The sequence below is a fragment of the Eurypyga helias genome, unplaced genomic scaffold (assembly GCF_000690775.1).
Source record: "Eurypyga helias isolate BGI_N326 unplaced genomic scaffold, ASM69077v1 scaffold13030, whole genome shotgun sequence".
Lineage (NCBI taxonomy): Eukaryota > Metazoa > Chordata > Aves > Eurypygiformes > Eurypygidae > Eurypyga > Eurypyga helias.
In genome coordinates, this window is record NW_010226310.1 from 6,876 (window position 1) to 33,673 (window position 26,798).

General features: G+C 47.0%; 1 protein-coding gene across 1 annotated transcript; it reads left to right on the top strand.

Moving 5' to 3' along the window:
* ESYT3 (extended synaptotagmin-like protein 3) lies at positions 1–26,543 on the top strand. The gene is made up of 21 exons (XM_010152579.1): positions 1–99; positions 1,275–1,351; positions 8,153–8,219; positions 8,825–8,914; positions 9,967–10,022; positions 12,037–12,157; positions 13,110–13,283; positions 13,803–13,885; positions 14,306–14,354; positions 14,983–15,072; positions 15,932–15,994; positions 16,085–16,153; positions 17,408–17,473; positions 18,883–18,969; positions 19,808–19,957; positions 20,489–20,931; positions 22,075–22,164; positions 22,691–22,822; positions 24,843–24,948; positions 25,581–25,630; positions 26,507–26,543. The coding sequence occupies exons 1-21, from the start codon at positions 1–3 to the stop codon at positions 26,541–26,543; spliced, it is 2,199 nt and encodes a 732-aa protein (XP_010150881.1).
* The last annotated feature ends 255 nt before the right edge of the window (positions 26,544–26,798 follow it).

The window sequence follows — 26,798 nt, forward strand, 5'->3', positions numbered from 1 at the left end:
ATGGAAAAAACATTTAAAGAAGTTCTTGAACCAAAAATCCGAGCAAAGAATGTGCATCTGAAAACATGCACATTTACCAAGATCCACTTTGGCGAGAAGGTAGTGTGAATCCTTTGCTCCGCTTGCCATTCAGTCTCTTCTGAAAAGGTCAGATGCAAAGGGGAGAGCGTTTGGGAGTCTGATATTCAGCTCTAATAGCTCTGAGTGTTTAACAAAATGGTATTGGTGTAACACTGCTGCCTCCTTTGTTTCCTCCTCACCATGACTTGTCTTCACCATGAAAGGAAGATCATATAGGAGACACATCCCTTCCCACTGGCTGTCAGTATCATGGGAGTGGAGATAGAAAAAGGCCACGTATCCACATCGCTTTCCGTTATACCCTTGCAACAGGAGTTTTCAGTGCTTCCTAAGCCTCCTAACATGGGCTGCTTGCAACCAGGCCGGTGTCTGAGGACTGCCAAGGCAGTCACACTACCTCTTTAAGGGAAAAACTTGTGTGGTTTACTCATAGTTTATATGCAGTTGTGCAAAGTCTCTAATGAATGCTTCTATATTTAATTGATTGAATCATAGAATCACAGCATAGTTTGGGTTGGAAGAGACCTTAAAGGTCACCTAGTTCCACCCCCCCTGCCATGGGCAGGGACACCTTCCACTAGACCAGGTTGCTCAAAGCCTCATCCAGCCTGGCCTTGAAGACATCCAGGGATGGGGCATCCACAGCTTCTCTGGACAACATGTTCAGTGCTTCACCCCCCTCTCTGGGAAGAACTTCTTCCTGATACCTAATCTAAACCTCTCCACTTTCAATTTAAACCCGGTACCCCTTGTCCTGTCACTACAGGCCCTTGTAAAAAGTCCCCCCCAGCTTCCTTGTAGCCCCTTCAGGTACTGGAAGGGGCAATAAGGTCTCCCCGGAGCCTTCTCTTCTCCAGGCTGAACAAGCCCAACTCTCTCAGCCTGTCCCCATAGCAGAGGTGCTCCAGCCCTCTGAGCATCTTCATGGCCTCCTCTGGACTCACTCCAACTGGTCTATATCCTTCTGATGTTGAGGGCTCCACAGCTGGACGCAGCACTCCAGGTGGGGTCTCACCAGAGCAGAGTACAGGGGCAGAATCACCTCCCTCGACCTGCTGCCACACTTCTCCTGATACAGCCCAGGATATCAGGAGAAATGTGGCCAGCATGTAGAGGGAGGTGAGTAGGACTTTTAACTTGGGCTTAACTTGAAAGATATTAACTATGCTGTATCTTGTTTGTCTGTGTTTCAGTGCCCTAGAATCAATGGAATAAAAGCCTACACCAAAGAAATCGATAGAAGACAAGTTGTCCTAGACCTGCAGATCTGGTAACTTTGCACTGTTGATTATGTAGATGGTTCTTAACTCACTGCTCATTTGACACCTGTGTGTGAGTTGTTATGCTGGAATGGACACGTGGTCCACTAAGATGAGCATGAAGTGGAGACATCCTTATCTTATATCTATCTAGAATGATATGAGGTAATCTGTCCCTCAGCTGGATGTCCTCAGGACTTAGAGAGGTGAGCAGCTGTGCATCAGCCATTCAGTCAGAAAGCGGAGTCGCCTGTAGGGGTCTGGGTGCTACCCTCTCTGGCCATGACCACTGCTGTGGGAATAAGCATGTGTCCCTTGGCTGTGCCATTCATGGCAGTGAGAACCCAAGTTTTGGAACTGTGTTTCCTGTTCTGACAGCTCTCCAGCATGGTGGTGCTTGGTCTGTCTGCTGCCTCACTGTGGTTCCTTTTCAGTCCAACCTATCTAGTTCTTCCAGAACCATTTGCACTACTGATTTTTTTAATTCCTTCCCCTAGATGAATCCTCTTGTTTCACTCACCATTTTTACTGTGTGCCACTCAATACACTTGCTTTTTTTTTTTGATTACAGCTGTTCTCTGAGCAGAAAACTGCTTCTAGCTCTATTAACAACAACAACAGCAAAGTTAGATAAAACATTTGATACCGTCTAGGCTGTTTGGAATGATCCTCTGTGTTTTGTTAACATTGGAGCCACCTGCAGAGCTAAACTCTCTCCTGGTTTAGGCCGGAGAATGGAATTACTGGGGGAATTACCACTTGCATGCTGCTGTAGTTCTCTTAAGTTTAGTGGGCGATTAAGCTGCCTAATTTAAATGGCTTTTCTTCATGGCAGTGCCAGGAAAAAGCAGTATGAAATTGTGGAGTGTCTTGGCAACAGCACAGAGCTGCTCAGAACTCTGCCTGCTGCTTAATGTGGCAATGGCATGGCAGCATCCCCAGCCCTGGCAGAGCACCATTGCTCCCTGCAAAACGACATGCTTGATTTTCAGCCAGAACATGTTGTGTTTCAGTGCTGTTGGTGAAGTGCTCTTTGTAACAGCCAGACCAGTTTTAGGGCCTTTGGCAAATCATTCGTGCTTTCCAAATTGTGATCGAGGGATTTGATGCCTTTGAGGCTTTTCAGGAGGTTGCTGCTGCTCTCTGTTAAATTACTTCTCCAGGCTGCTTCTCCCACATACTCATTTCCACTGTCTTTTAACAATCATCTGCAGAGGGATTCCCCCACCTCCTCATTCCTGTCCCTCTGGCAGACCCGTCAGCATGTCCAAACTGGCCACTCGCTTCTCTTCCTCCTGGCATTAACTTAACCTGAACTGTCATCTGATAATGTAATTATTTTGAGTATTCACACAGGAGCATTCCACCTACCTTGTCTCTAAATGGGGCTCTCTCCTGGGCTGTGTTATGGACCCAGCTCCTCTTCTGTTAATACATGAACAGCAGTTTCTACAACTGAGCGGGGTAGCAATGGGGAGAAGGAAATATATGAGCAGTGGTGTTATCTACCTGCCTTTTTCTGGATCGTCAAAGGAATGTGCTTTCTTTCTTTAATCAAAGAAATGGGCATTCTCTCCTTTTCTGGAGCGAAGCAAACCCCTGTGACAAAACAGGCTCTCGTAGCTCCACGAAGAGCAGTGAGTGTCTGCACGCATACAGCTGCTCTTGGGAGAAGAGCTGGTTAGAGATGGACTTGGGCTGCCCTCAGGTGAGGCTGCCACCCTCTGCACTGCCCCCGGGCACTGCATGCTGCTGAGGTTTCAGTGGCTGGATCTGTGCACAGAGCTCCATCCACAGCTCTGGAGAAGAGGGATGTGCTGTGGGTGCCAGTGCAGTGAACTTTGCAGTGCCGAGACCCCAGTGACTGACTTCCCTCTCTGGGGCTAGGTTGCAGATGAGTGTAGCTACATTGCGGTGAATGTTAAAGGATTAACGTGTCTGTGTGTTACAAACGTGACTCCTTGGCCTTGGTGCTTGCTAGCTGTAATTTGGTGGGAGTTCCCTGGCTGGTGACCCCACGGCTGACTCACCACTCCACGCAGCACTGACTAGGGCGGCTGCAGCAGGGAAGGCTGAGCAGCCGCTTCATGTGCAGTCTTTGACTTGGCCAGGGAAAAACACAGGAAAAGAGCAGGAGTAGAAAAACAAATCTTTCCCTCTTAGACTTCCTTCGTGCTGTGTATGGAATCATTTGTGTAGTTTTAATAGCCGCTTGTAGCCATGTGGTCCATCAAGTGTTTTGTTTAATTGGGTTGTGCTCCTGATCACAGAATGGTTTGGGTTGGAAGGGACCTTAAAGATGCTCTAGTTCCACCCCCCCCGCCATGGGCAGGGACACCTTCCACTAGACCAGGTTGCTCAAAGCCTCATCCAGCCTTGAACACTTCCAGGGATGGGGCATCCACAGCTTCTCGGGGCAACTTGTTCCAGTGCCTCCCCACCCTCTCCGGGAAGAACTTCTTCGTGATATCCAATCTAAACCTCCCTGTTTTCAATTTAAACCCGTTACCCCTTGTCCTGTCACTACAGGCCCTTGTAAAAAGCCCCCCCCAGCTTCCTTGTAGCCCCTTCAGGTACTGGAAGGGGCAATAAGGTCTCCCCGGAGCCTTCTCTTCTCCAGGCTGAACAAGCCCAACTCTCTCAGCCTGTCCCCATAGCAGAGGGGCTCCAGCCCTCTGAGCATCTTCGTGGCCTCCTCTGGACTCGCTCCAACCAGTCTATATCCTTCTGATATTGAGGGCTCCATAGCTGGATGCAGCACTCCAGGTGGGGTCTCACCAGAGCAGAGTAGAAGGGCAGAATCCCCTCCCTCGCCCTGCTGGCCACACTAATGCGGCGCTGAATGCTGTGGTTCAGGTCTGTGCCATGTGAAGAACAGCTTCCTTTCCTCTGTGTTAAATTTGTGATGTAATGTCACAAATCATGTACTTTGCTTGGAAACTGTGAAAAAGAGCACTTAGAGGTCCCTTATTTGGATGGGCAGCAGCTGTCAGCAGAGCCAGCGATCCGGTAGATCTGGTATCACATGGAGTTACCGAAAGAACTTGAGAAGCTGCTTTAATTAAATCTGTTAATAACAGCTTACATGTCCATAACATCAGAGCATTGGGAAGGGTTATGTAGAACACTGCCTCATTACAGTCTTGACTGTCCCATGTGAAAGGACTATGCTTGAGTTTTTGGCAGGAAACCCAAGGGTCAGAGTTGATTACCTGCGAGGCACCAAAGGCAGGGAAGGAGGCCAGGAGTCATCTTTCAAAATCTTTGCTCGGTCCCTGAGATGATGCACCTAATTGGTGTAAACTAAGTTGTATAAATTTTGTCATGGCTTTTAGGACTGAGCAAAAATGTGAGATAATCACTGTTTACCCTCAGGTCTTCCATATGAAGTTTGTAATTTATCTGGTGTCTGTGTTCTGTTCATGTGTCCTCTTCCCTGAACAAATATACCTGAGCTACACCTTTCACATGACACAAGAAAGTATCAGGGTTCTTGCAGTGGCTAAATGAAATATAAGATCCCTGCCAGAGTGGGATCTGAAATCCCCAAATCTGAAATAGGAGATCCCAGCTGGAAATAAACTGGCAATACTCTGTGGTCTCCAAACAATTTGCTTTAGATCTAAACAATCAGTCTGTCTCCTGAGCATGAGCAGCTAACAGTTGCATTCTCTCAATGAATTCATGTCAAAGCATTCCAGAAGTATTCTCCAGTAGTGCATTTTTTAAAATAGGAACTTCTCAAGTGCAGGCACTTGACCTCCTGCAACTGCTTTTCTTCCCATTAATCCAGCAATTGCCTGAGCTGCTGTAGCGCTGTGTAATCATTGGCTATAATCAGTAGATAATCGGAGTATTTGAAGGCATTATTACCTCCTAGAGGGATGTCTTGTAAGGCAGTTGCTTCCTATTCCACTAATCTGATTGAGTACTCGTAATAATTTTTCATTGGAAATGTTTCTTTTTTTTTTAATTTTCTTGCTCTTCTAAGGCATTTACAGTGCATGAGGTATCACAGAAGAATAGTGTAATGATTAAAATCTATTTAAAGATACATCCAGTGCAATTTACTCCTAAAAGAGTATCTCTGCACTTCCCAACCGGCAGTTTTTCAAATCTGGAAATACAGTCTCTGTCATCCAGCACAGAATAGGAGAAAGTAGTCCAAAGAAGTGTGCAGCAATAATTTGAGTTTTAGTGGAGTTTTGGGTTAATGAGGTTTGTAGGATCTTACAAGAAACTAAAAGCGTTTTGGAAACTTGTCAGTCTTGAGCAGGAAAGGAACGCTCGCCCCCAGGAGCATGACTTGGTAGGCAGAGGGGAAAGTGGTCTGGTTTCTCATACCCTGTGGTACTTGCTCACATTTTCTTGTCTCTCTTATTTGTGTAATAGTGCTTGCTCATTTACGCAAGCACAAAGCCAGGCTGACTGAGCAGCAGTTTGCTTTACAAAGCACTTGAGAAGGCTGGACCAAAGGGGGCTGATGAGATGGGGCCCATGGGGAGTTACTTTACACGGGGAGAAATGCCTGTGCCTTTTCTAAAGGGACATGCAGACATCCAGCTTAGTCAAACTTGTGCTCTGGAGGCATCCCTGCCTTCAGCTAGCGGGCTGCCATTGTTGTAAACGCTGGGCCCAGCTTTTCTACCCGAGTGCAGAAGAGATACAGATACATGCACTTGTAGAACCTTCTCTGGTTCTCATCTGTGGCGCACACATGCCTATCTGCATCTCCTTGTGCAGTATGTCATTCCAGAGGGAAGCTAGATGCCACCCTTCACATGTGGGAAATCATGGTCCTGTGGGTAGCAGCAGAGGGGCTCAGCCCTACATGATTTTGGGTGTCAGGGCTTGACTTTGGCTGAGGTGTACTCTGTCTGGGGGAGGACAGGAGAGAGTGCAGCAAGGTTATGCTGAGCTGAGGAGCAGACAAAAGCACCACCAACTTGGACTGGAAATCACAGAATCGTAGAATGGTTTGGGTTGGAAGGGACCTTAAAGACCATCTAGTTCTAACCCCCCTGCCATGGACAGGGACACCTTCCACTAGACCAGGCTGCTCAAAGCCTCATCCAGCCTGGCCTTGAACACTTCCAGGGATGGGGCATCCACAGCTTCTCTGGGCAATGAGGAGTAAAACTAATGAACAAAGAGTGCATCCTTCCTACCAAGCACACTGGCGTGGGGGTGATCCCTGTATGAAGCAGGCTGAAGGATAATTAAAGGCTCAGGCTGTGATAAAAGGGGGTAAGGCTTCTCTGACATACAGACTTTAAAACAGGATTGCATGTATTGAAGTGTTACTGGAGAAAAGCAGCACCAAGGAAGGGGTGGGAAGACTTTTTGACTGTGGAAAGGCATAAAAGTTGTAAATTGAAACACTGTGACTATTATTTGTTGTGTTGGGCACTGACAACAGCTGAATTAAATTCTCTTGGATTAATTACTCCAATCTGAGGAACTCATTTTGGCTTCTCATTTAGACTTTTATTGTGACAAAGCTCTATTAGCACCCAGCGTAATGAGCTGTAAGATAATGTCAAAATTGTAGGAATTAATAAATGTAAAAATAAATTTGTTTAATTACATGACTAGCTTATAAGGATGATTGTGTTAATTTTGGCATGGCCTGTGAGGTTGGTTATTTAAGAAATGAGAATGCTCAAACATGACAGGCTTTAATTTGTGTGTTATGAACTTCTTAAAATTCTGCTAAGTGACTCTGTAAACAAATATTTGAGAACTTTGCTTGCAGAGATGGAGACAAATTCACAAGGCTACACGTTCTTGGCAGGTTTTGGGAGGGGGGAGGGAGGAGGGGAAGGGAATCTGTCTGTGCAAATTACAGTGTGAATTAGTGGCAGCTGCAGCACTATTTGCCCACACCCATGTGGTCAGAGCAAAAATCTTGTCCTTTTTCTTTGGTTACGGGGTGAAATTATGCACGCAGGCGTCAAGTGCAGCACATTCGCTGTGCTGCGGTACCTTTATGCCCTGCTTTACCTGCAGGGTGTTTGTGTGTCTGCCTCCAGAAAAAGCTGTTCTCAGAGGGCTGAAAGGGAGCTTGGTAGCTCCCTTCAATTGTTTTGTGCCAGAGGCATCAACAAATCTGCGAGGTTCTGCTCCCTGGGGAGTGGCTATTAGTTTCTGTATAAGGTGATGTTTGCACTTTATTAAAGTCTAAGGTGGTTTCCAAATTGCAGAAGTACTGCACTCGGCGTTTGTTTTATTTAAAGCCTGATGTTCTCCATGGCAACTGACCAAAATCTGATCTAAGTCGTCTTTTGATTCAGCCTCGAGGAAGCCAGGTTACTTTTTGTGTAGAATTTGTCCTTCAAGCGGGCTTTTGGGTTGCGGGCAAGGTGAAGACCCCACGTGTAATGGCAGGATGGCTCTGCGTCAGCTTGGGAGCTGGATCATCAGGTTGTGGGTGGGATCAGTCTTTTGGCAGAGGAGGGAGCAGGAGGGCAGTTGCTATGACTGTGACTTTTGAAGGAGCCTGTTGATCCCCTCCTTGGAGCAAGCTTGTCTCAGGCAACTGCCAGTCTCAAGAATAGAAAAGTCACCTTGAGGTATGTCGCTTAGACATTTTGTAGGTGGATCAATATCCCAGCTCACTGCTGGGTTTCTCTTCTGAAGATCTGACCCTTGTTCAATGTGCTCCACTTTCCCTTTTCAGTTGCTTGAAAATCCATCTCTGCCTGTGGGGTCAGTTGTCAATCGTTAAACTGATTTCTTTTATATGCTGTACAGCCCCAAATTTCTCGTTGGACTATTGCAAAGTGTGAAATAACGTGAGAATTTTCTTTCAGTTACATAGGGGACTGTGAGATTCACATGGATATCTCGAAATTTAACCTCGGAGTGAAAGGCGTCCAGGTGCGTGCTGCGCTAACGTTGTCTGTTCAGGGCTGTGTGTGGCCGGAGGTAGCGTGTCCCAGTGGGGAGGTCATGACGCTTAACTGGGAAACTAACAACTAGCAGGCTGGGATTGATTTGCTTTATCTCCTTGTGTTTTGGCTGGGGAAACTATGCTTTCCTTGGAAAGCACCTAAATACTACTTTTAAGCTTCTTAGTGTGACTGTTAGGGTCAGTCCTAGAGCCTCAAGCTTGTGTAGGCCAGCCTCTGCCACTGGAGTTCAGAGGAGCTGCATGTTGGTAGAGAACTTCAAAAGAGCCAGTTCTGTCAGGGTGTTCATAAACTGGTTTAGATCAGACCAAGAGCCTGTTCGTACGATGTTGAAAACTACCGGGCAGATTGCTCTGTTGTATGGCAGGATTGCAGGCAGATCCCACAAACAGAGAAAACATTGCCCGATATCAAGAGCAGTGGGGTGGGGGGAGGGAGGTATTGCTGTTCTTAAACTTTTAGTAAAATTATTTCAACTAGGATTTTTAAAATTACCTCCTTTGCTGAAAAGCTCACAATTTTGAAACTGCATCCTGAGAGTGCCTTCAGACTCAGCTGTCCTTCTGTTTGCAGTTGTATGGGACGCTGCGGGTGATACTGGAACCCCTTCTAACTGATGCACCTTTTATTGGAGCCGTGACCTTGTTTTTTGTGCAGAAACCGGTGAGTCAGTAGTGAACTGTGCTCCGCAGCCTTCTTGGTCCTTGGTCTGTCTTAATGCATGGACAGGTCTCCGGTGAGGGACACGTGCTGTCCTGACTGCATGGCTGTGAATGCCTCGCAGTGCAGGTGTTGGAACAGCAAATTCCTGATTGTTCGCTGCTGCTCTTGAACCCCAGGAGGATGGGAATGAATTCACCCTATTCTCTTGCAGTAGTGCCTTAAAAGGTACTTGCTACACTCCAGAATGGGAGGGCTTTCCGATGGGGACAGCACAGCAGCTGTTTCATAGGCCTTTGCTCCAAAGTTGCTGGCAGGTGGATTTTGAATCTTCCCATTCGTAGATTTTAAGCGTGGTCATCTTAGAGAGAATTCAGTCACGGTCGTGCTCTGAAAGCGGTTTAAGGTCACGTGCCTTGTAGTTGAATTGGGATTTAATAAAATATGAGAAACAACCTAGTCTTGTAAGAACCAGTTATCTCGTAGCACACAGCTTTGCTTGCTTGTGGGTTATGCTCTGCTTGAGTTCATGGAAGTCATACGTTTTTGATCTGGGGTGAGGTGTTTTTGTGTTTAGATGTAGCAGCTTTATTTTAGCACATGACAAAACCCCTCCTTGTTTAGTGTGTGAGTGGAAATACAGACTCCTGAGTCAGGTGGTGTTTGTAAATCCCCCTACCTCAGGGCATAGCCAACCCCGAAGTGAAAGGATGAGGAAACAACTTCAAAGTCTGGGTGGAGCTGTCGGATTTACCATGCACGACCCCAGGGCATCAGCCAGTGGCCATTGCCAGGGGCTGAATGCTCCTTCCCTGTGCTTGCTGGGTAAGTCCCAGTGACACCCTTGCTTCAGGTATGGCAGGTAAAATAGATCAGGGAATTGATACCGGCTGTTGGTTTTAATGTACAGATGCAGTCACTTACTGGTGCAGGTTTTGCTTTCTTTAAACATGTGACTTTGTTTCGGAAGCATCTGCTTCCCCTTTAAATTCTGCATTTGTTCTGAAATAAATTCTAATGGTCCTGTATCACTTTTCTCCCTGATCTCCTTGTAGCACTTGGAAATCAACTGGGCAGGCATGAGCAACCTCCTGGATGTCCCAGGGATTAAGTGAGTGTCTACTTTACATCACTTTATTCTTCCTTAAAAAGCCTTGGAAGTCGGGATGGTGTTCTTCAGTAACCAGAGCTGTTCTCAGTGTTGTGTAGAAGGTGTTGGGCTGATACTCATCCCATCCTATCTGGCTGTGGAGTTTGCAAAACTTGAGGAAGGTGCTTTTCACATTCTGTCAAAATTGCTTCAATCACTTCATTGCGTTTGGGATTTAGGATGAAAATAGTAAATCACAAAAACTACAGCGGTCTATATATGAAAAAACAAACCTTTCTGTTTCCCATGTGCCAATTACTTGCAAAGGTAGATGAGGTATTTATAGGTGACTGGCAGTCTGTGCTTGTGTTTAGTTACCTTAAAGTGGAAAAAGGCAAGGTGTCACAGAGTTGCAGTCCCTCTGACAAACTGAAATACAATCCACAATAAAGAAAACACCATCAGATTTATAAGGAGAATTGTTCTTCTCTTTCTGTGTAATCTGCTTACCCTTTAGGTTCTTCAGAAAATGTAACTCTTCCCCAACGCCTCTTGCGTTGATCTTGTACGTAAAACTTGCACAGCAAGGATGAAAATCTTAGTGGTTTCCAGTTTCATACTGTTTCTCCAGATTGGAGATTTGCTTTTTCTTTGTTCCTCAGTGTAAAGAGAAAATCTGTTACACAAGAACTAAATACGTTTGGTTACTCAGCCTTTAAATGCAGATGCAAACACCTCTGCTCCCCTCTCTCCCCCTGCAGTTCAGGGTTTGCAGACTCATAGGAAGTGGCTGGCTACTTAGGTGCCAGTTTAAGCATTAAAGGGCCTCTGAACACCTTTGATGTCGAGTGAGACCAAGCTTTCTTTTTTTCCTTAATTTGAGGCTAGAGTGGCCTTCTGCCCTGAAGTTTGCCCTGGGAGCTCCAGTTTTTATCGGAGGAATTGATCTCTTCTTTTCTGACACAGCTTTGCATAATCCTTGCAGGGAGAAGGTATGTAGGTGTTCCAGCCTACAGCCTCTCATATAATTAAGTGCATATTTGCTCTCCTAAATTTTCACTCCCTGGTTCTCTCACAGGGATTTGAACACAGAAACCCTTGCTTGTTCATCAGCATTACCCATGAAAGCCAGGAGCAAACCATGACTGACCGTGAATAGGCTGAAGTACAGGTTGAACGAGAGCTCTCCCTTTCGAAAGAATCGGGCTTACTTAAGGGTGTAAAGAAGCTGGATGCAGTTGCCTGTCCTCATGTACAAGCTGTGTTGCGTTGAACAAAAAAACCCCAAACTTATTTTGTTTCAGTGTGGCTGGCTTCTCCTTCCATTTTACAGTAAGCCTCAGCGTGTGGCCAAGAGCAGCCAGCCATGTGCGCTGGGGCCATGTTCTACATCTAAGAAAACCCCAAATTACCTTGAAGTCTTGAGCCTCCTGTGAAGTGCTCAAAATTCCAGATTCCCTCCTCAGGTTGTCAGTCTCTGGTAGCTGTATTCCCAAGGAAAACCAAAAAGCACATGAGTGTGTGACTTGTTTGGGTGCATGATGATACCGTATGGCCTAAGCTCCCATTTGTCACGTACAAACAGCTGGAACCAAATTCACGTCTAGCCCGAGTAACCCTGGACTGGAACGTGCCTGCCTGCCTGTGGGCCCTGCACTGTGTGCCAGGAGGCAGTGGCGATTACCTGCAGAACGACAGATAGGCAGTGAGATGGAGAGGGATCTTGAGAGGCTGCCCCGTACTCTGCAGCAGCCCACGGGACACGGATTATCAGCAGGAGACGGCCCAACCTTCTGCAGGGATCCACATCTACCCTTGGTGACTGGTTCTGGTGTTAAACTGTCCTCTCCATTCCCTCTTCTTCCAAGCTAAATGGCACATTTAGCACAGTTTCTTCTGCCCATGTGCAGTTGTGGGAAGGTAGGCACTACCGCTTATTTCATTGTTTCTTGTGCTGTGCCTCATTCTTTCATTCTGACTGAAATTGTGGTGAATTGTAGAGATTTAGGTTGCTTTTTTTCCCTCCCACCTGCAGTGTAATGTCGGAGTCGCTAATCCAAGACTTCATCGCTGCACGGCTGGTGCTGCCGAACAGGATCACAGTGCCTCTGAAAAAGAACATCAACGTTGCCCACCTGAGGTTCCCCATCCCGCATGTGAGTGGGGTTTTGTTCCGGGGAGGGTGTTAACCTACCTGCATGTGCGTTTGCTGCCGTGTGGCTGCATGCAGGCTTAGTCCCTTGGGTTCCTGCATCGGCTGTTTCAACCAGGGTTGTAGGCTTTCTGTAGGTGATGTTTCACCTATAGCAGAGCAGATGTTGGATAGTTTATAATTTGGGGAGAGGGGGGAGTGGCTGGGGGGTCTTCCTCTCTATACATGGCGTAAGAAGTCTGTTTAGACACTGAGCTCGTTTACTGATTTAAACCTTTCATCTCATTTGAGAATATCACAGATCTTCAGTTAGAGAAGGTAAATCCATGAGCAAGGAGTGTCAGGCTGCTTATTTTTTTTTACTAATGCTGTGAAGGGATGTAAATAGGGAGCTCAGCGGGTGACATCTCTTTGTTACAGAAACAAATCACCAAAAAAACCCCAACAAATCTCTTAAATGCTTGACATAGCCAGATCTTCAGCCTCCTTCATCCATCAAATAACTAATATACTCATTAATGAGGGTAAATATAAATGAATGACAAAGAGATACTCCCTACTGCAAACTTGCATCACCAATTTGAAGTTGAATGGCCAATCTGCAGTAAAATAAGAACCTACCAGTGGGTGCTTGGTTCCTCCTTCAATCAGTGGGAATTGATCTTTACACTTGATTTGGCTGTGTCTGTAATCCTGTGTGCATATGTATGGTTCTGATTTAAAAATAAATTTAAGAATATTTCCTATGCAGTTAAGTTTGGATTTTTCTCCTCTAGGTAAGTGGTGGAAAGTGTTTTAATACAGCTGTCATTGGAAATGTACTGCATCAAAATACATGTCTTTGCAAAACTGTCACAGTTACTATCCTTGCTGCCTGAAATAACTGGTTTTTGGACGTAGCGTATTATAATTACCCAAAGATCACGTTTTCATGACCAATTTTGTATCTTGTTCAGGGAGTAATAAGGGTTCATCTGCTAGAAGCTGAAAACCTTGTCCAGAAAGACAGTTTCCTTGGTGCAATCAGGGGGAAGTCTGACCCGTATGCTCTTCTTCGCGTTGGCACGGTGCAGTATCGAAGCAAGACGGTTTCCCGAGATCTTAATCCTGTTTGGAATGAGACATTTGAGGTACTGAATCTTTTTGCCTTTCCATATGTAGGATGCACATCGGTTTACATCCTTGTGCTTGGAGGACCTTCTCTTAGCTGACTGCGCCAGAGCAGGTGGTCTTCCTTGTTACTTGATTGAGGGGTTTCTGTCCCTTAAACAAGTTCAGATTTACATTGCAAACTGGGAATGTCATCCGGGTTGATCCGATTTACGTACGTGTGTTTTTGGATGAGGTGCAAAGCACTGCTTTAAATATTAATCAGTGCAGCAGTCTGTGCAGCTGTAGTCTGCTCTAGCATTGATTCTTCTCTGCTTATTAGGGATACCAGTTGGAGGGGTTTAACTTGTTCAAGACCAAGCAAACTGATTTTGCAGTATTTTCACCTGTAATCAATTATATTTGTTATGCAATTACCCAGGGAATGTCCTTAATACGTTACACAGCTGTGAAGTGTCATGTTCTTGTCCACATCCTGAACCTGTATGAACCTATGTGAATGCTTTTTGTCTTTAATCAATAACCTCTTTCTTTTCCAGTTTGTTGTTCATGAAGTGCCTGGTCAGGACTTAGAAGTGGATTTGTACGATGAAGATCCAGATAAAGATGACTTTATGGGCAGGTAAATTAGCATGACCCTTGCTTGGGCGGTCCGATAACATCTGAAACAGGACACCCAGATTATTCATACCAGAAATTGAATATTGAACGAAGCTATCCCTTTTATCCAGCTATTAATACCACGTTATTGGTTCCTAGTGCTGACTTTGAAGAAGGTAGAGAATGGGCCCAGACTCCTGGAGGGAGTCCCAGGAGGCCATTAGAAGTGATGGTTACTACACGACCTGAGATTTACTTCAAATATATTGTAGTTTTGGAAGTATTTTAAGGGGGAGACTTCAGAAGTGTAGGTGTGTTCCAGTACATGTGCACGCAGGTAGAACAGATGAGTGTGGGCTTTTTTGGTGGTGATTGCTTCTCCCCAACAGCAGTATGCTGTATGCCTAAATATACATTGAAATGTCTGCTTTTTCTCTTTCAGCTTGCTTATAAGCCTAGTGGATGTAATGAATGACAGAACTGTTGATGAGGTAAAGATCACAGCTTATTTCTAAATGTGGTTGGTGGTGCATGCTTACACGTACTCCTCTGTGCTCTCCCTCTACATTGTTTCTGTGTGCTTGAAGCTTCCTTGCACACTTGCACTCGGGTCTTTTCACAAAAGAAAATACCTCTGCTCAGAAAACTTGAAGTAGCCGTTAAAATAATTTTTATAATCAAGCTGGCAACCTCAGACAGCCCTGAGGTTACGCTGAGCCAGCAGTGGGGTATCGCGTGTTGGTATCTAGTGTCCTGTGTGTACCAAATGTTTTGTACAAGGCTACAGATAGTCTGGTGAAGAAGCCTGATTGCTGAGGGAAGAGTGAGCCAATCTTACTGTGGTTCATCCTGCAATCCAGCACCCTGCAAACAATGCCAGGGTGCCTGCCGTGTGCTGCTGCTGGTTGGAAATAGCCATCTGCTTTGCATGGATATGGCTGTCTTATTTTCGTTGTTTTCTGGCTTGTGTTTCTAAGTAGATGGACATGCTACAATCTAAGTGTCAGAAATTCAAGCTAAGGCACTCAAAGTACAATTCATATTGTCTGTTGTATGTAAGTCCCAGACACTGCAACATATATATATAAATTGCTCTGCCTCTTTGTTGTCTCCTTATAGTGGTTTCCCTTAAGTAAGACAACAAGTGGACACTTGCATTTAAAGCTGGAGTGGTTTTCACTCGTAAATGACCAAGAAAAGCTACATGAGGTGAGTGTGTTTGCTTAAGAGATTCAGATATTCTGATCCCTGTGCAGTGATCAACAAAGGAGTGTGTAAAATTGGGAACCCCAGGCAAATCCATGGGAGTTTATTTTTGTCTGACAAAGTTTTGATGTGATGTACCCTCTCCCCCTGCTCCTGAAGAGGAAGGGCATTTGCTTGCCCTAGGGCCCTTGGTAATCCAGGAGTAACTCAAATCTGACAGCTCTTTTTGCTTCAATTAGCAAAGCTTTGTTTGACTTGCTGCAAGGTGGCCTCTCACAGTTCCCTTCTTTGAAAACTTCTGTCTTCCCTCTTCATCTCAGATCTGTGCAGGACCCCTGTCTATAACCTGTACTAGTCAGAGACAGATACCCAGCACTGGTGATTGATAGGGTCGTGGTTCCAAAGAGTGTCTTACTTGCCCAGCAGAATTACTTGGATAAAGCCCGTCTCCCAAGGATGCTGTTTCTTCATAGTCAACAAAAGTGTTGGAGTTCCACTGAAGGGAATGAAATTTGTTCCCAGGCGTTGTTTTGCTGACACAGGATTACTGATGCTGATGTGTATGGTTGAGCATACGTTTAGGTGTCTCGCTGCACTAGGGAACCCAACCTCTTCTGCACCGGAGACTGAAGGGCATTAAGGCCAGTGAATTGAAAAGGCTTGCAGGTCTTCTTACCGGTCTGTTTAAAACCATGCTGCTGGCATTGCCTTGTGTTCCTCTAAATGGCAAGTTTTAGGAGAAGGGTGAAGAGCTGCTTAGCTTTTAGAAACCGTCCTTTGAATGTGTGTTGTGCTTTACGTTGTCCTTGCTGGGTGATCATGCCTACCTTGTGTTTTGTTTTATCTTCCCTGGCCTTCGCAGGATAAGAAGGGGCTGTCTACAGCTATTCTGATAGTCTACTTGGACAGCGCCTTCAACCTTCCAGTAAGTACAAACCACGTGCAGGCAGCCTTCACTCCTCACCCCTTTTTAAAAGCCCACAGACTAATTGTTTCTGCTCTTTTACTAATTCAGAAAAACCACTTTGAGTACTCGAATGGTGAATGTGGAGCAAAAAAGATGAAAAATAACAAGTACCTCAAGGTAAAATTTATATTCTTCTCCCATCCTTGCACAACAACATTCTGGATTAAGTGGTATCGTAGCAACTGAACCTAGCTGTGGTTGAAAAGAAATCATCTCTCCCCTGTCAGAATCTAAGTGACCAGGAGTTCAAAATAGTGGTTGAAAGCCCACCCCCACCCCAGTGAAGGTCTGGGAGGTGCAAGGGGGAATGCAGCACAGAAATACTGGGGGGAAGAGGGGGTGTTTATTTTTATTTTATACTTTGGACAGAGCCTCCAGACATCAGCCAAAGTCATGTCATCCTTTCTGCTGCTGCAGGGCTTCTTTCCATGCTGAGCTGCTCCAGCTTGACCTCCCGCATTGGCATGGGAGGAATGTGCTTGTTTGTGGTAACCTTCCCATCCACTGGAGACCTGACCACCAGATTCCTTCCCCCTCGAGTTTTAGCAGGGTTCAGAAGGCACTAGTCATTCATGCCTCCTCTCTTTGCGTCTGTTTACTTTTCCCCCCAAATATTGCATTTTGCTACTGCGCTGTAAATGGTGGCTATGGGGAAGAATGTCTTTCTCCCTTGTTTTTCTTGAACAAGCTACACACAACCACAGCTCTGAGCAAGGGATAAAGCTTCCCGTTCTCTCAGAGTAGCTCCCCTCCTATATGCAATGTTTACAATTTCGAGGAGTTGCCAGTACTGTGAATTCATAGAATCACACATCGCATTCGATAATCCTTAATTCTGGGCTTTGTTTTACACGCTTTGTGTGCAACGTTATGCCAAGGCCAGATCCTCAGCCTTAACTTCTGCAGCACTAGTGTGGAGAAGCACAGTGCAAGAGGATCAGTGTTACTGCTTCTGGAAAGGAATTGTTACTTGATGCTGAAGACTCGCTTCTAGCTGCTTTATAGCAAGTCCTGAGCCTTGGAAACCAATTCAGAGAGTCCTGTTTCATTCAGGAATGATGATTTCCATTGAGCCTTCATCCCCCTTCTGTTTCCTCCCAGCTTCTGACAAATTTTTAATTGCCCACCTATTGAGACCTAAATACATAAAACTGGCTTAACTGTGTTCTCTTAGTGGCAGAGGGTAGGGCTGTGCTGTGTTGTGGCTGGGGTCTTTTCTGTCTGCTGCACTCTTCAGATGTCCCGCACCTCAAAACTATTCTCAGCTTTCCAGCAGCTTATTTCAAGTGAGACTAGGGATTTGATATTGCTTCCTGTGAACTATAAATGTCTTTTTTTTTTTTTTTCCCCTTCCCTTGCATTAAATGACAGAAGGCAGAACGAGAACCTTCCTCTTTCGTCCTGCTCACGGTAGGAAACAAAACTCAGAAAAGCAAGGTGAGGCTGTTTGACTCTTCTGCTTTCCTTAAATACTTTGTTTCATGTGTGACTGTCTCCAAGTAGCCTCTAGGAAGGGTGGGACTGGTGAAGCTGATGTGAATAGCTGTAGTTACGGTGATAGCTGCAGAGGCTGGGAAGTGAGGGTCAACCAGTAAGTGGAAGAACTGTGTCACTGAGTTGGCCTTGATTCATGGGTGTCTGCTGAGGTGCTGTACAGACGTGTGTGTTTGTGCACTTGGTCATGCGGTCATGTTGGCCGAGATGTCTTAGTTCTGTGAGGTTTGAAGAGGAAAAAAGGATAGGTCTCAAATCAGCTCCTGCATTCTCAGGGCAAAGTGTCATTTGCATCAAACTGGCATTTGGTTTTACTGAACTTTTTTTACCCAGACAAGATATATCCGGATCTCCCCCACTGCACTTTCAGTTCCTTTTTCATAAGATCACAGAAGGGTTTGGGTTGGAAGGGACCTTAAAGATCATCCAGTTCCAACCCCCTGCCATGGTCAGGAACACCTTCCACTGGGCCAGGCTGCTCAAAGCCTCGTCCAGCCTGGCCTAAATAATGTCATTATTTAATATTTATTTTTACCTGATGAGTGTGAGCAACAGCTGAGTTCTGCCCTCCTAGTAGCTGCTGCAGCTGGATGCAGATGAGCCTAGTCCTGCATTATTTTGGACACCCAACAAGTAGAAATTAATCCTGTTGGCTACACATGAGCATCTGGGAATTGCACCTATTTTCCTTTGTTTCTTCCACCTGCTCCATCGAGAAATCTGGTTCTGCCTGCATTTTTATCTTTTTTTGGCTTTCCCTTTACCCCACCACATCACTTGCCTCTCCCAAGGTAGGTCAGACTTCCAGCTTCCCCCTGCTCCTTGTCCCTTGCAGCCAGCACTTGTGGCTTGGCAGAAGCAGCTGGTTTATGGAGCAGCCTCAGTCACAGCCTCTGCGTGTGCTTTCCATACTCTTTCATCCTTGAAGTGGATGGAGCTGTGCCCTCCTGCTCTTCCCTCAGACTGCCCCTCTGGCTTCCCTGCCCTTCCCCGCCAGCTTGCTGCAGCTCTGGGAGGTGGCTCTGAGTGCCTGCAGGCTGGAGGCAGTGCTCTGGCTCCCTGGGTGGAGAGGTGGGAGCCTGGGAGCCATGCCTGGCTGCTGGTCCAGGCAGCGCTGGTTGGGGCCAACTGCAGCTCGCCAGACTTGTTAGTCAGCATCTCCACGCCCCGCAGAATGTGTTCTGGTTTTGCCAGAGACTTTGCTTCTGCACGCTTCTGACCTGGAAATTTCACTCTCTCCGTACAGCATCACTGAATGACATGAGAGTCACTGTGACACTCTCTGGTGACCGTGTTAGTCTTTGCTGCTTACAGAGTAAGCTAACGTATGTGCCACAACCTTCTTGTTGCAGACCTGCAATTTCAGCAAAGATCCTACGTGGGGCCAGGCTTTCACCTTCTTTGTCCACAGCGCTCATTCCCAGTCACTCCATATTGAGGTGAGAAAGGAGCCTTTCCTCTAAATGTTAGCTGCACATCCATAGGGTGAAATCTCTTTTATGGTGGATGTGATCTCAGTGCTGGTTGATTTTTGTGTGCTAGTACCGGGGTCCTCCTGCTTAAAAGGGTGGAGGGAAGTGCCTGTTGTTGCACAGGCGATTCTGTTAGGTGATGCTGGTATGTACCTTTGCTCTAGGATCATGTAGTGCATAAAATCCAAGTTCAAAACATGGGACATTTCTGGCTACAAAATGCAAAGGAGGTTTTATACAGGTTTGTGTAGTAGAACCACGAATATTTTGCTGTCAGAAATCACAGCCTTCATAATCTCAACCAGAGCCCTGTCTTCTCCACCTTGGTATTCTGGCTTGTTAAGAAGTCCTGTACCTGTCTAGCGAACATCGCTGTCACAGTCAGTTCTGTGGCTATTCACTCGGCTATGGAAGTGGATTTGAACTTAAAAGTTGTATTGCAGTTAAATAAGCTAAACAAACTATTACCTAAAAAGCTTGTAAAACTTTAAACCAGTAGTTGTCCCAGCTGCCTGGGACATTTTGCCTAGAGCAAGTAAGGAAAGCTAAGTAAATCCCAGGGCCTGGTTTTTCTGCTAAGGCAGTTCCTTCTGTGCATAGTTAGAGATGGGATTTTTACTCCGAACATATTAATTTCTAACACTCCTGAAATACTGGCATCGCTCACTTGGAAGTAACCATACTTGATGGTGTGTCCCAGAGTGAATAAGCTGATTTTGGTCTCTGAAATAGCTTTTTGCTTTGCTGTTCCCAGTGATATGCTTTCCCGTTGGCCATCTAATAAAAACTTTTTTCCACACCCTAGATAAAAGACAAGGATCGGGACAGTGCCCTGGGAACTTCAGTGGTATGTCTCTCCCACTTACTCAAGGACCCAAACATGACTCTGGATCAGAGGTTTCAGCTGGATCATTCCAGTTCAGACAGCTTCGTTAAGATGAAACTCGTGTTGCGAGTAAGTTGTTCTTTGCCGTGTTCGCTCGGCTTCCCTGGCAGAAGCATCCAGTTCTGACCAGGCAAAAGAGATGAAAGGTGGGAGAGGAGAAATGCAGCTTTGCTTCACAGATCAGTAGGAGGGTCTCAAGGTATTTAAGTGCGATTAAGAGTGCATGGTGGAGCTGAGAGGTATCCCTGAGGCTTCCTAAAGTTCAGTGCAGTGCTGTCGCTGAAAATCTTCTCATGACAATAAAAGAGTTGGACTGGGGACATCTAAGCTGGGAAATCAAAGCTGCTGGACAGTCAGAGAGACTGATACTTAAGAACTGTTTTCTCGCTGCACTCGGTCAGTGTTTAGAGACTGTTAAATACACACACAGTAGGACGAGGGAAGAGAACATCACAGCTGATCCCATAGGCCTCTTTCATCACTGGTGGCAGATTCCTGGTGTTTATAGTTCTGTGGTGAAATTGCATCCTAGGTGGTAATGCTGCCATTAATCCCAGTGCGTTGGGAGCAGCACTCATTTCCCTCCCTTGTGATTTTTAGGCCTTGAATGTTGAAGAACCCGATCCACAGAGAGTGAAGGCTGGTGTCAATGCCTCGAAGCAAGTTCCTGTGCGTGTTGTGGAGAAGGGTGGAAACCAGCCGAAGTTTGTCTCCCCACCAAAACCAGAAGTCTCAAAAGCACCTTCTGCGAGCAAAGACTCCGCAGCACTTGAATCCCTGCCGATAAAGGACAGTAGAGAAGACCTGGACACACTTGACAGTTCAACAGTGCCTGTACCAAGTGAAACTGTTGCTGGCCTTACTGAGGCCGAGTGTGAGCGCGACCCAGAGCATCGCCCGCCGTCGGCGTTGCATACCAGAGCAGCCGTAGTGCCCTCGCTGCCAGTCATCGAGGAGATGAGGCTTGCGCCCAGCATTGCTTCACTGGGTTCTCTGCCTTCTTCTTGCTTCGAATTAAGTAGCAGCAATCTGGACCTTCATAAGTAGGTGTTATTCCAGCTGAATTGTTCTTCTTTGGGGAAGGTTTAGGCTTTATAGATTGCTGTGGCATACAGTTGAATTCGAGACTGTTGAGCCATTTGACGGCTTGGGTCTCAAATCTCCTTACGAAGAATTGGCCCAAGTTTTCAACAGCAAAGTAAATTACAGGGTGACTCTCGGGTCAGGTGTCAAGTGAAAGCATTTCCTTCTCTGGCTCTCCTAAGAGGTGCTGCATGCGTTGGCTTTGTATTGTTTAAGAGCCTCTCACGCAGAATATCCTGGATCCCTTAACACTCATGATTTTAGCAACAGGGCATTAGAAGTCTGAATATCCCACTTCTGTAAAAACATACACTCTTGATAAGCATATCTGCCTGAGTTTTGGATGCTGTGTTTTATCTAACAATTTTGGAGACTCTCGTCCTGCGGTAATCAAAGTTTTTTGTGGATAGATGTGCTTGTGTGTCTGTTCTTCGCACAGTGCTAAGTGTGAGGCTGCAGGGAGTCTGCTGTGTTGAGGAGGATGGAGACCAGGATCTGTCTGTCCTGGGGCACAGAATGGAGCTAGTAGATTGCTTAATTAAGTGAAGTAGCAAAGAAGGTCCATCTCAATTAAGAGAGCATTAAAGCAGTTATCACTCTGAACGTCGAATCCAACTCCACCTGTTTAATCTAGTACTTCTGGGCTGACAAATTCTCTAGCTCTGAACACGGCCTCATTTATAAACCATTTTCAAACAGTGTTTTGGATTTGAAACCACCTTAATAACATGCAGAATGAGATATAAAAAAGGTCCCATTTTGCACATACAGACGTCCTTGAAGGAGTTGTGCAACGTGCCAGCCTGTACTGCGCTGCTCCCTCCGCCACAGGCCAAGTGGGTGCTGCTTGGGCCGTGTGTCTGTGGTACCTGTACAGAAGGCAGGCTGGGCAGTGCTGGTGCTAACCGGAGCGTTGTTTCTGCAGAGCACCCATGGTCCAGCTGCCCTCTGAAAGCAAACTTTACGATGCCAGAAAGAGGGAATTTAGTTGAAAGCGCATCAGCATCTTCTGTATCCCCTGTGCGGTTTTGTCTGCTAGCTCCACGCGTGTGGTCTGTTAAAGAGCCGAACGTAAAAGCTTTGCCTGCGTTACTGCCTTGCAGTGGGACCGAGATGCCTCTGGGTGAGATTCAGCTGACGGTGCGCTACGCCTCGATACGGCAGAGCCTCGTTGTGCTGGTCAACGGCTGCAGGTAAGGCTGACGGTTGCTTGCGTGTGTCTGAAAAGGGAAGGGAGGAGCACTCGGCAAAGCTGGAGCAGGACCGCGTGCGGCGTAAGCTGCTCAGTCGAGACGCCGTAGCGTTGGCTGACTTGGGTCTGCGTAGCCTCGCGGAGCCCGGCTCTGCTTGACACCGGGAGCAGGGCTGTGAGTGGCTGCGAGGAGAGCTCCTTGCAGTAGAGATGCTTGAGCTTCCACCCACTCAAAACTTCCTCTGTGCAGCGTTCATGACTGATGGGATGTCATGATCGGCATCGTGACATACCTATACCTGAATTTGTAAATGTTAATGTAGGAACCCCAATAAGTGGCCACACAGTAGTGAAAATTTTGCCTAACTTCACATCCTTAAAGTTTTATCTGCTTTTCTGTTCCAACTCACAAGATAAATGTTTTTGGCTGATGATCCCTTGAGGGTTGGTCTATGAGGAAGAAGGTGTCAAACCAGCCGGCGGGGGAGCCCCTGCCTTGGACGTGAACGCTGTGTGTCTTTTAACAGGAACTTAGTGTCCTCTTCCAATCGTGGGGTGGATCCGTACGTCCGTATATACCTGCTTCCGGACAGAAGGTGGTCAAGCAGGAAGAAGACTTCTGTTAAGAAAAAAACTCTGAACCCCCAGTATGACGAGAAGTAAGAAAATGTTAATTATGATTGCTGCTGAGGTAGTTGTGATCTCTGCCCAACGAAAGGGCTTGCGTAAGGTATGCTCCTGTTCTCCTGAGGGTTGGCTTGTGAGCGTTGCAGGCCTTCTGAAGAAAAGGCGCTTTAGGTGTGATTTGCAGGTACTTAGGGCTGGCCTTGCCCTGCCGTGGTGTCTGTCCCCCTGTAAGAGGGCACTCCTGCTTCCCACCCCCTTTCCTCATCCCAGCAGCTTCCTGCTTTGCGCAGACATCCCCGTGTTCAACTCCCTGTCATCGCAGGGGCGAGCTTTCCATTTGGTACCTCCCAAAGCCTGCTGCTGTGTTCACGCTTCTTTGCCTGACGCTTATTCTGACGGGTTTCCAGAAGTCAAAGGCAGAAAGCCAAAGCCTCTCAAGGCTGGGCCATTCCAGGTGGCCAGCAGGTCGAGGGAGGTGATTCTGCCCCTCTACTCTGCTCTGGTAAGACTCCCCCTGGAGTGCTGCATCCAGCTGTGGCGCCCTCAACATCAGAAGGATATAGACTGGTTGGAGCGAGTCCAGAGGAGGCCACGAAGATGCTCCGAGGGCTGGAGCCCCTCTGCTATGGGGACAGGCTGAGAGAGTTGGGCTTGTTCAGCCTGGGGAAGAGAAGGCTCCGGGGAGACCTTATAGCACCTTCCAGTGCCTGAAGGGGCTACAAGGAAGCTGGGGGGGACTTTTTACAAGGGTCTGTAGTGACAGGACAAGGGGGAACGGGTTTAAATTGAAATCGGGGAGGGTTAGATTGGATATCAGGAAGAAATTCTTCACAGAGAAGGTGGTGAGGCACTGGGACAGGTTGCCCAGAGAAGCTGTGGATGCCCCATCCCGGGCAGGGTTCAAGGCCAGGCTGGATGAGGCTTGGAGCAACCTGGTCTAGTGGAAGGTGTCCCTGCCCATGGCAGGGGGGTTGGAACTAGATGGTCTTTAAGGTCCCTTCCAACCCAAACCATGCTGTGATTCTATGATTTTATGATTCTTTGGACAGGAGGATGGATGTTGTCATCAGGGAGATGCAGGGTAAAATGCTCCCACCTCTTTGCTGATTGCATCATGTCCACTGAAACGGAATGTGCTTTGGAGAAAACCACACACAGTAATGCTTAGCAGTACAGCTCTTCTGAGAGATGCTTTAAATCCCGTTTTTAGAGGAAGGTACACATGTGAAAACGTGAGCATTGGGCCATCCTGGGGTGTTTTTCCTATCTTGGGTCCTTTCTGTATATGTCGGCATTAGGTCAGAAATGGAGAAAGACTAAAATATTTCCTCTTGACACTCCAAACACTGGAGCTGTGGATTTTGCTTGCCTGTCCTCAGGTACTCCGCTGATTTAGTGCCAGCACAGCTGTTAGGAACAGCATCTCTTCTACCCCATCGCCAGTACTGACGTACCCCGTGCATCCTCAGTTAGGTACCTCAGCTGGAGCAATACTGGGCTCCAAAACACATCACCTGTCTGACAGCTCTGAGGAAAAGCTATTCAGGTGGGCAGGACTTAAACAATGATGTAGCGTGGACAAAACTCACTTGACACTAGATGATGTGTGCCAGAGGCATGAGTCAGAGCCATTAAGAATTTAATTACGACAAGTTTCAACCTTTGTCTTCTCTTAATGTGGTATAAGCCGACTTCGTAAACCTGGGGGTTGGGCCAGCTATTTCCTCTGAGTAATGAATGTTGTGTGGAAAACACGCTGATCTTCCGTGAAGGGGGAAGGTGATGGTAAATAGCATTTCATTACAGATGCATGTCTTCCTCCTTTCCCCTGGCACGGTGAACAGGCTGAACTGTGTCGTCGTCTTTCATGAGGCCCGGAAGAGATTTCTTACAGCGCGAGTAAAATCTAACTGCAGAATTGCCTTTTTTGTGTCTTCCTTCCCTGTGGGTTTGGGCCACTGATGCTGTATTCTGTCACTGTGTTCTGGCCGCTGATGCTTACAGGGTTTTAGTTTTTGTCTTAAGCTTCTCCTTTCAAAACTTTACTTTTAGGTTTGAATTTTTTGAATCTTTAGAAGACGTCAAGAAAAGGACACTGGACGTTGCAGTGAAAAACAGCAGGCCGTTCATTTCACAGGAGAGGAAGGAGCTGGGGAAAGTAAGTTGAAAGGAGCTATGCTACTGATTTAATAGAGCCCAATAGTAGGAGCAATTCCAGTAATCCCAAAATGTGGTTCTGGGGACGCAGAAATAGCACTCGAAGTCTGGGAACAGCTTTTCCCGCCAGATTGTCACCTGAAATCAGGCCGTATCCATGCGGAAGCTCGTGCGGGCTTGTGATGCGTGTGCCCTGCTGCTTCATCTCAAAAGGGTGCTCCTGAGATAAAAAATGTGTTTCCTGGGATCCCCTGCCCGTTTGGGGAACGGTTCTGATGGTGCAAAGACGGAGCCGAGACAGACGCGATAGAAGCCCGGAATTCACCGGCAACAGCACGCGCAACGCAGAGTGCTTCATGCGTTCTGCGAGCAAACGCTGATGCCCTGGGGAGTCAGCTGGGGTCACTTCCCCAGTGACAGCTAATTCCCAAGTAGCGCTGCTGAGGCTGTGCCGCAGGGGCTGCAGCCGGCCGCTGCCTGTGCCCTGGGAATGCGGGAAGCTCGGCTGGCCTTGAGCCCGAGCTGCAGCCCGAGCACCCGACCGTGGCTCTGAGTGGGGAGGAGCGCTTAGCCTGGCTGGTTAACTCACACGCTGAATAACATCCAAAGAAATAAAACTTTGCTTTTTTCAAGGTGCGGATCGACCTGTCGCAGGAGGATTTAATAAAAGGTTTCACGCAGTGGTAAGTTTTCACCTCCGTCCGTTGGAACCCTGCTAACTGCTTTGCTGGCGGTTTGCGTGACTGGTGTCGGAGCGCCTGTAAACGGGCCGTGTGTTCTGGTGAGCGAGAGGGGCATTTGACCTGCAAAGTTTAAACTTTGCAGATAAAGATAAACCTGGCAGTTTATCCGGGCTGTATGTTAATCCGGTCGGTAGCGCAATACCTGCCCGGTGAAGCAGCCTTCATGAGGCCGATGTGCCAATGACAGCCTTCAGCACATTTTGCGTTACCATAAAGGCCGCTGGGACACATAAGCAAAAGAATTATATTTATTAAAGTGACCTCGCAACAAATTTTAACTTGGATAAAGATCTTAACTAAATGAATACTCTGATCAGCAACGTGTATGTCCGATAAAACTTTAATTACAAAGCGTTCATAGAAACTATGATAATGAGCCACTTACAGTTTTGCGTGTGTTGGTTGTGGTTCAGGCTCAGACCTTAAGCGCTGGTCTGAGGCAAAGATTAAGGACCAGGGCTCTTTCCCCTTCCACGTCTGTAGTTAATGGCAGTAGTTCTTCCGCCTTTCTCCTCCCGTGGAGCCCAAGGAATGCAGCCTGGGTAGTCCAGGAGCTTGCCATCCCTGCAGCGCTGGCCAGCAGGATAGGAAAACCAAGTTCCCCCCGGAACAGATCTGGCAATTACGGGAATAGGAGAACAGATGACGCATCCCAAGGTCCTGGGGAAAAGAGCGGAGGGGCCGTCTCCGAGGCCTCCTGTGCCGTGGCACCCACGAAGCAGGAGCAGTAGGGCAGCCCAAGGTCTCTGCACGGTGCCAGTTACCGCTGAGAAAGTCTTACGCCAACTGCGATTACTCCTTGGGTCTGTCTTGCAGGTACGAGCTGACAAGGAGCAGACGCAAGAAAAACTGAGTGCTGCTCTGACGTTTCCCCTTTGGGTGGATGTACGAGGCCTCCTGTGCCGTGGCACCCACGAAGCAGGAGCAGTAGGGCAGCCCAAGGTCTCTGCACGGTGCCAGTTACCGCTGAGAAAGTCTTACGCCAACTGCGATTACTCCTTGGGTCTGTCTTGCAGGTACGAGCTGACAAGGAGCAGACGCAAGAAAAACTGAGTGCTGCTCTGACGTTTCCCCTTTGGGTGGATGTACGTCTCTCTTTCCTAAGTGA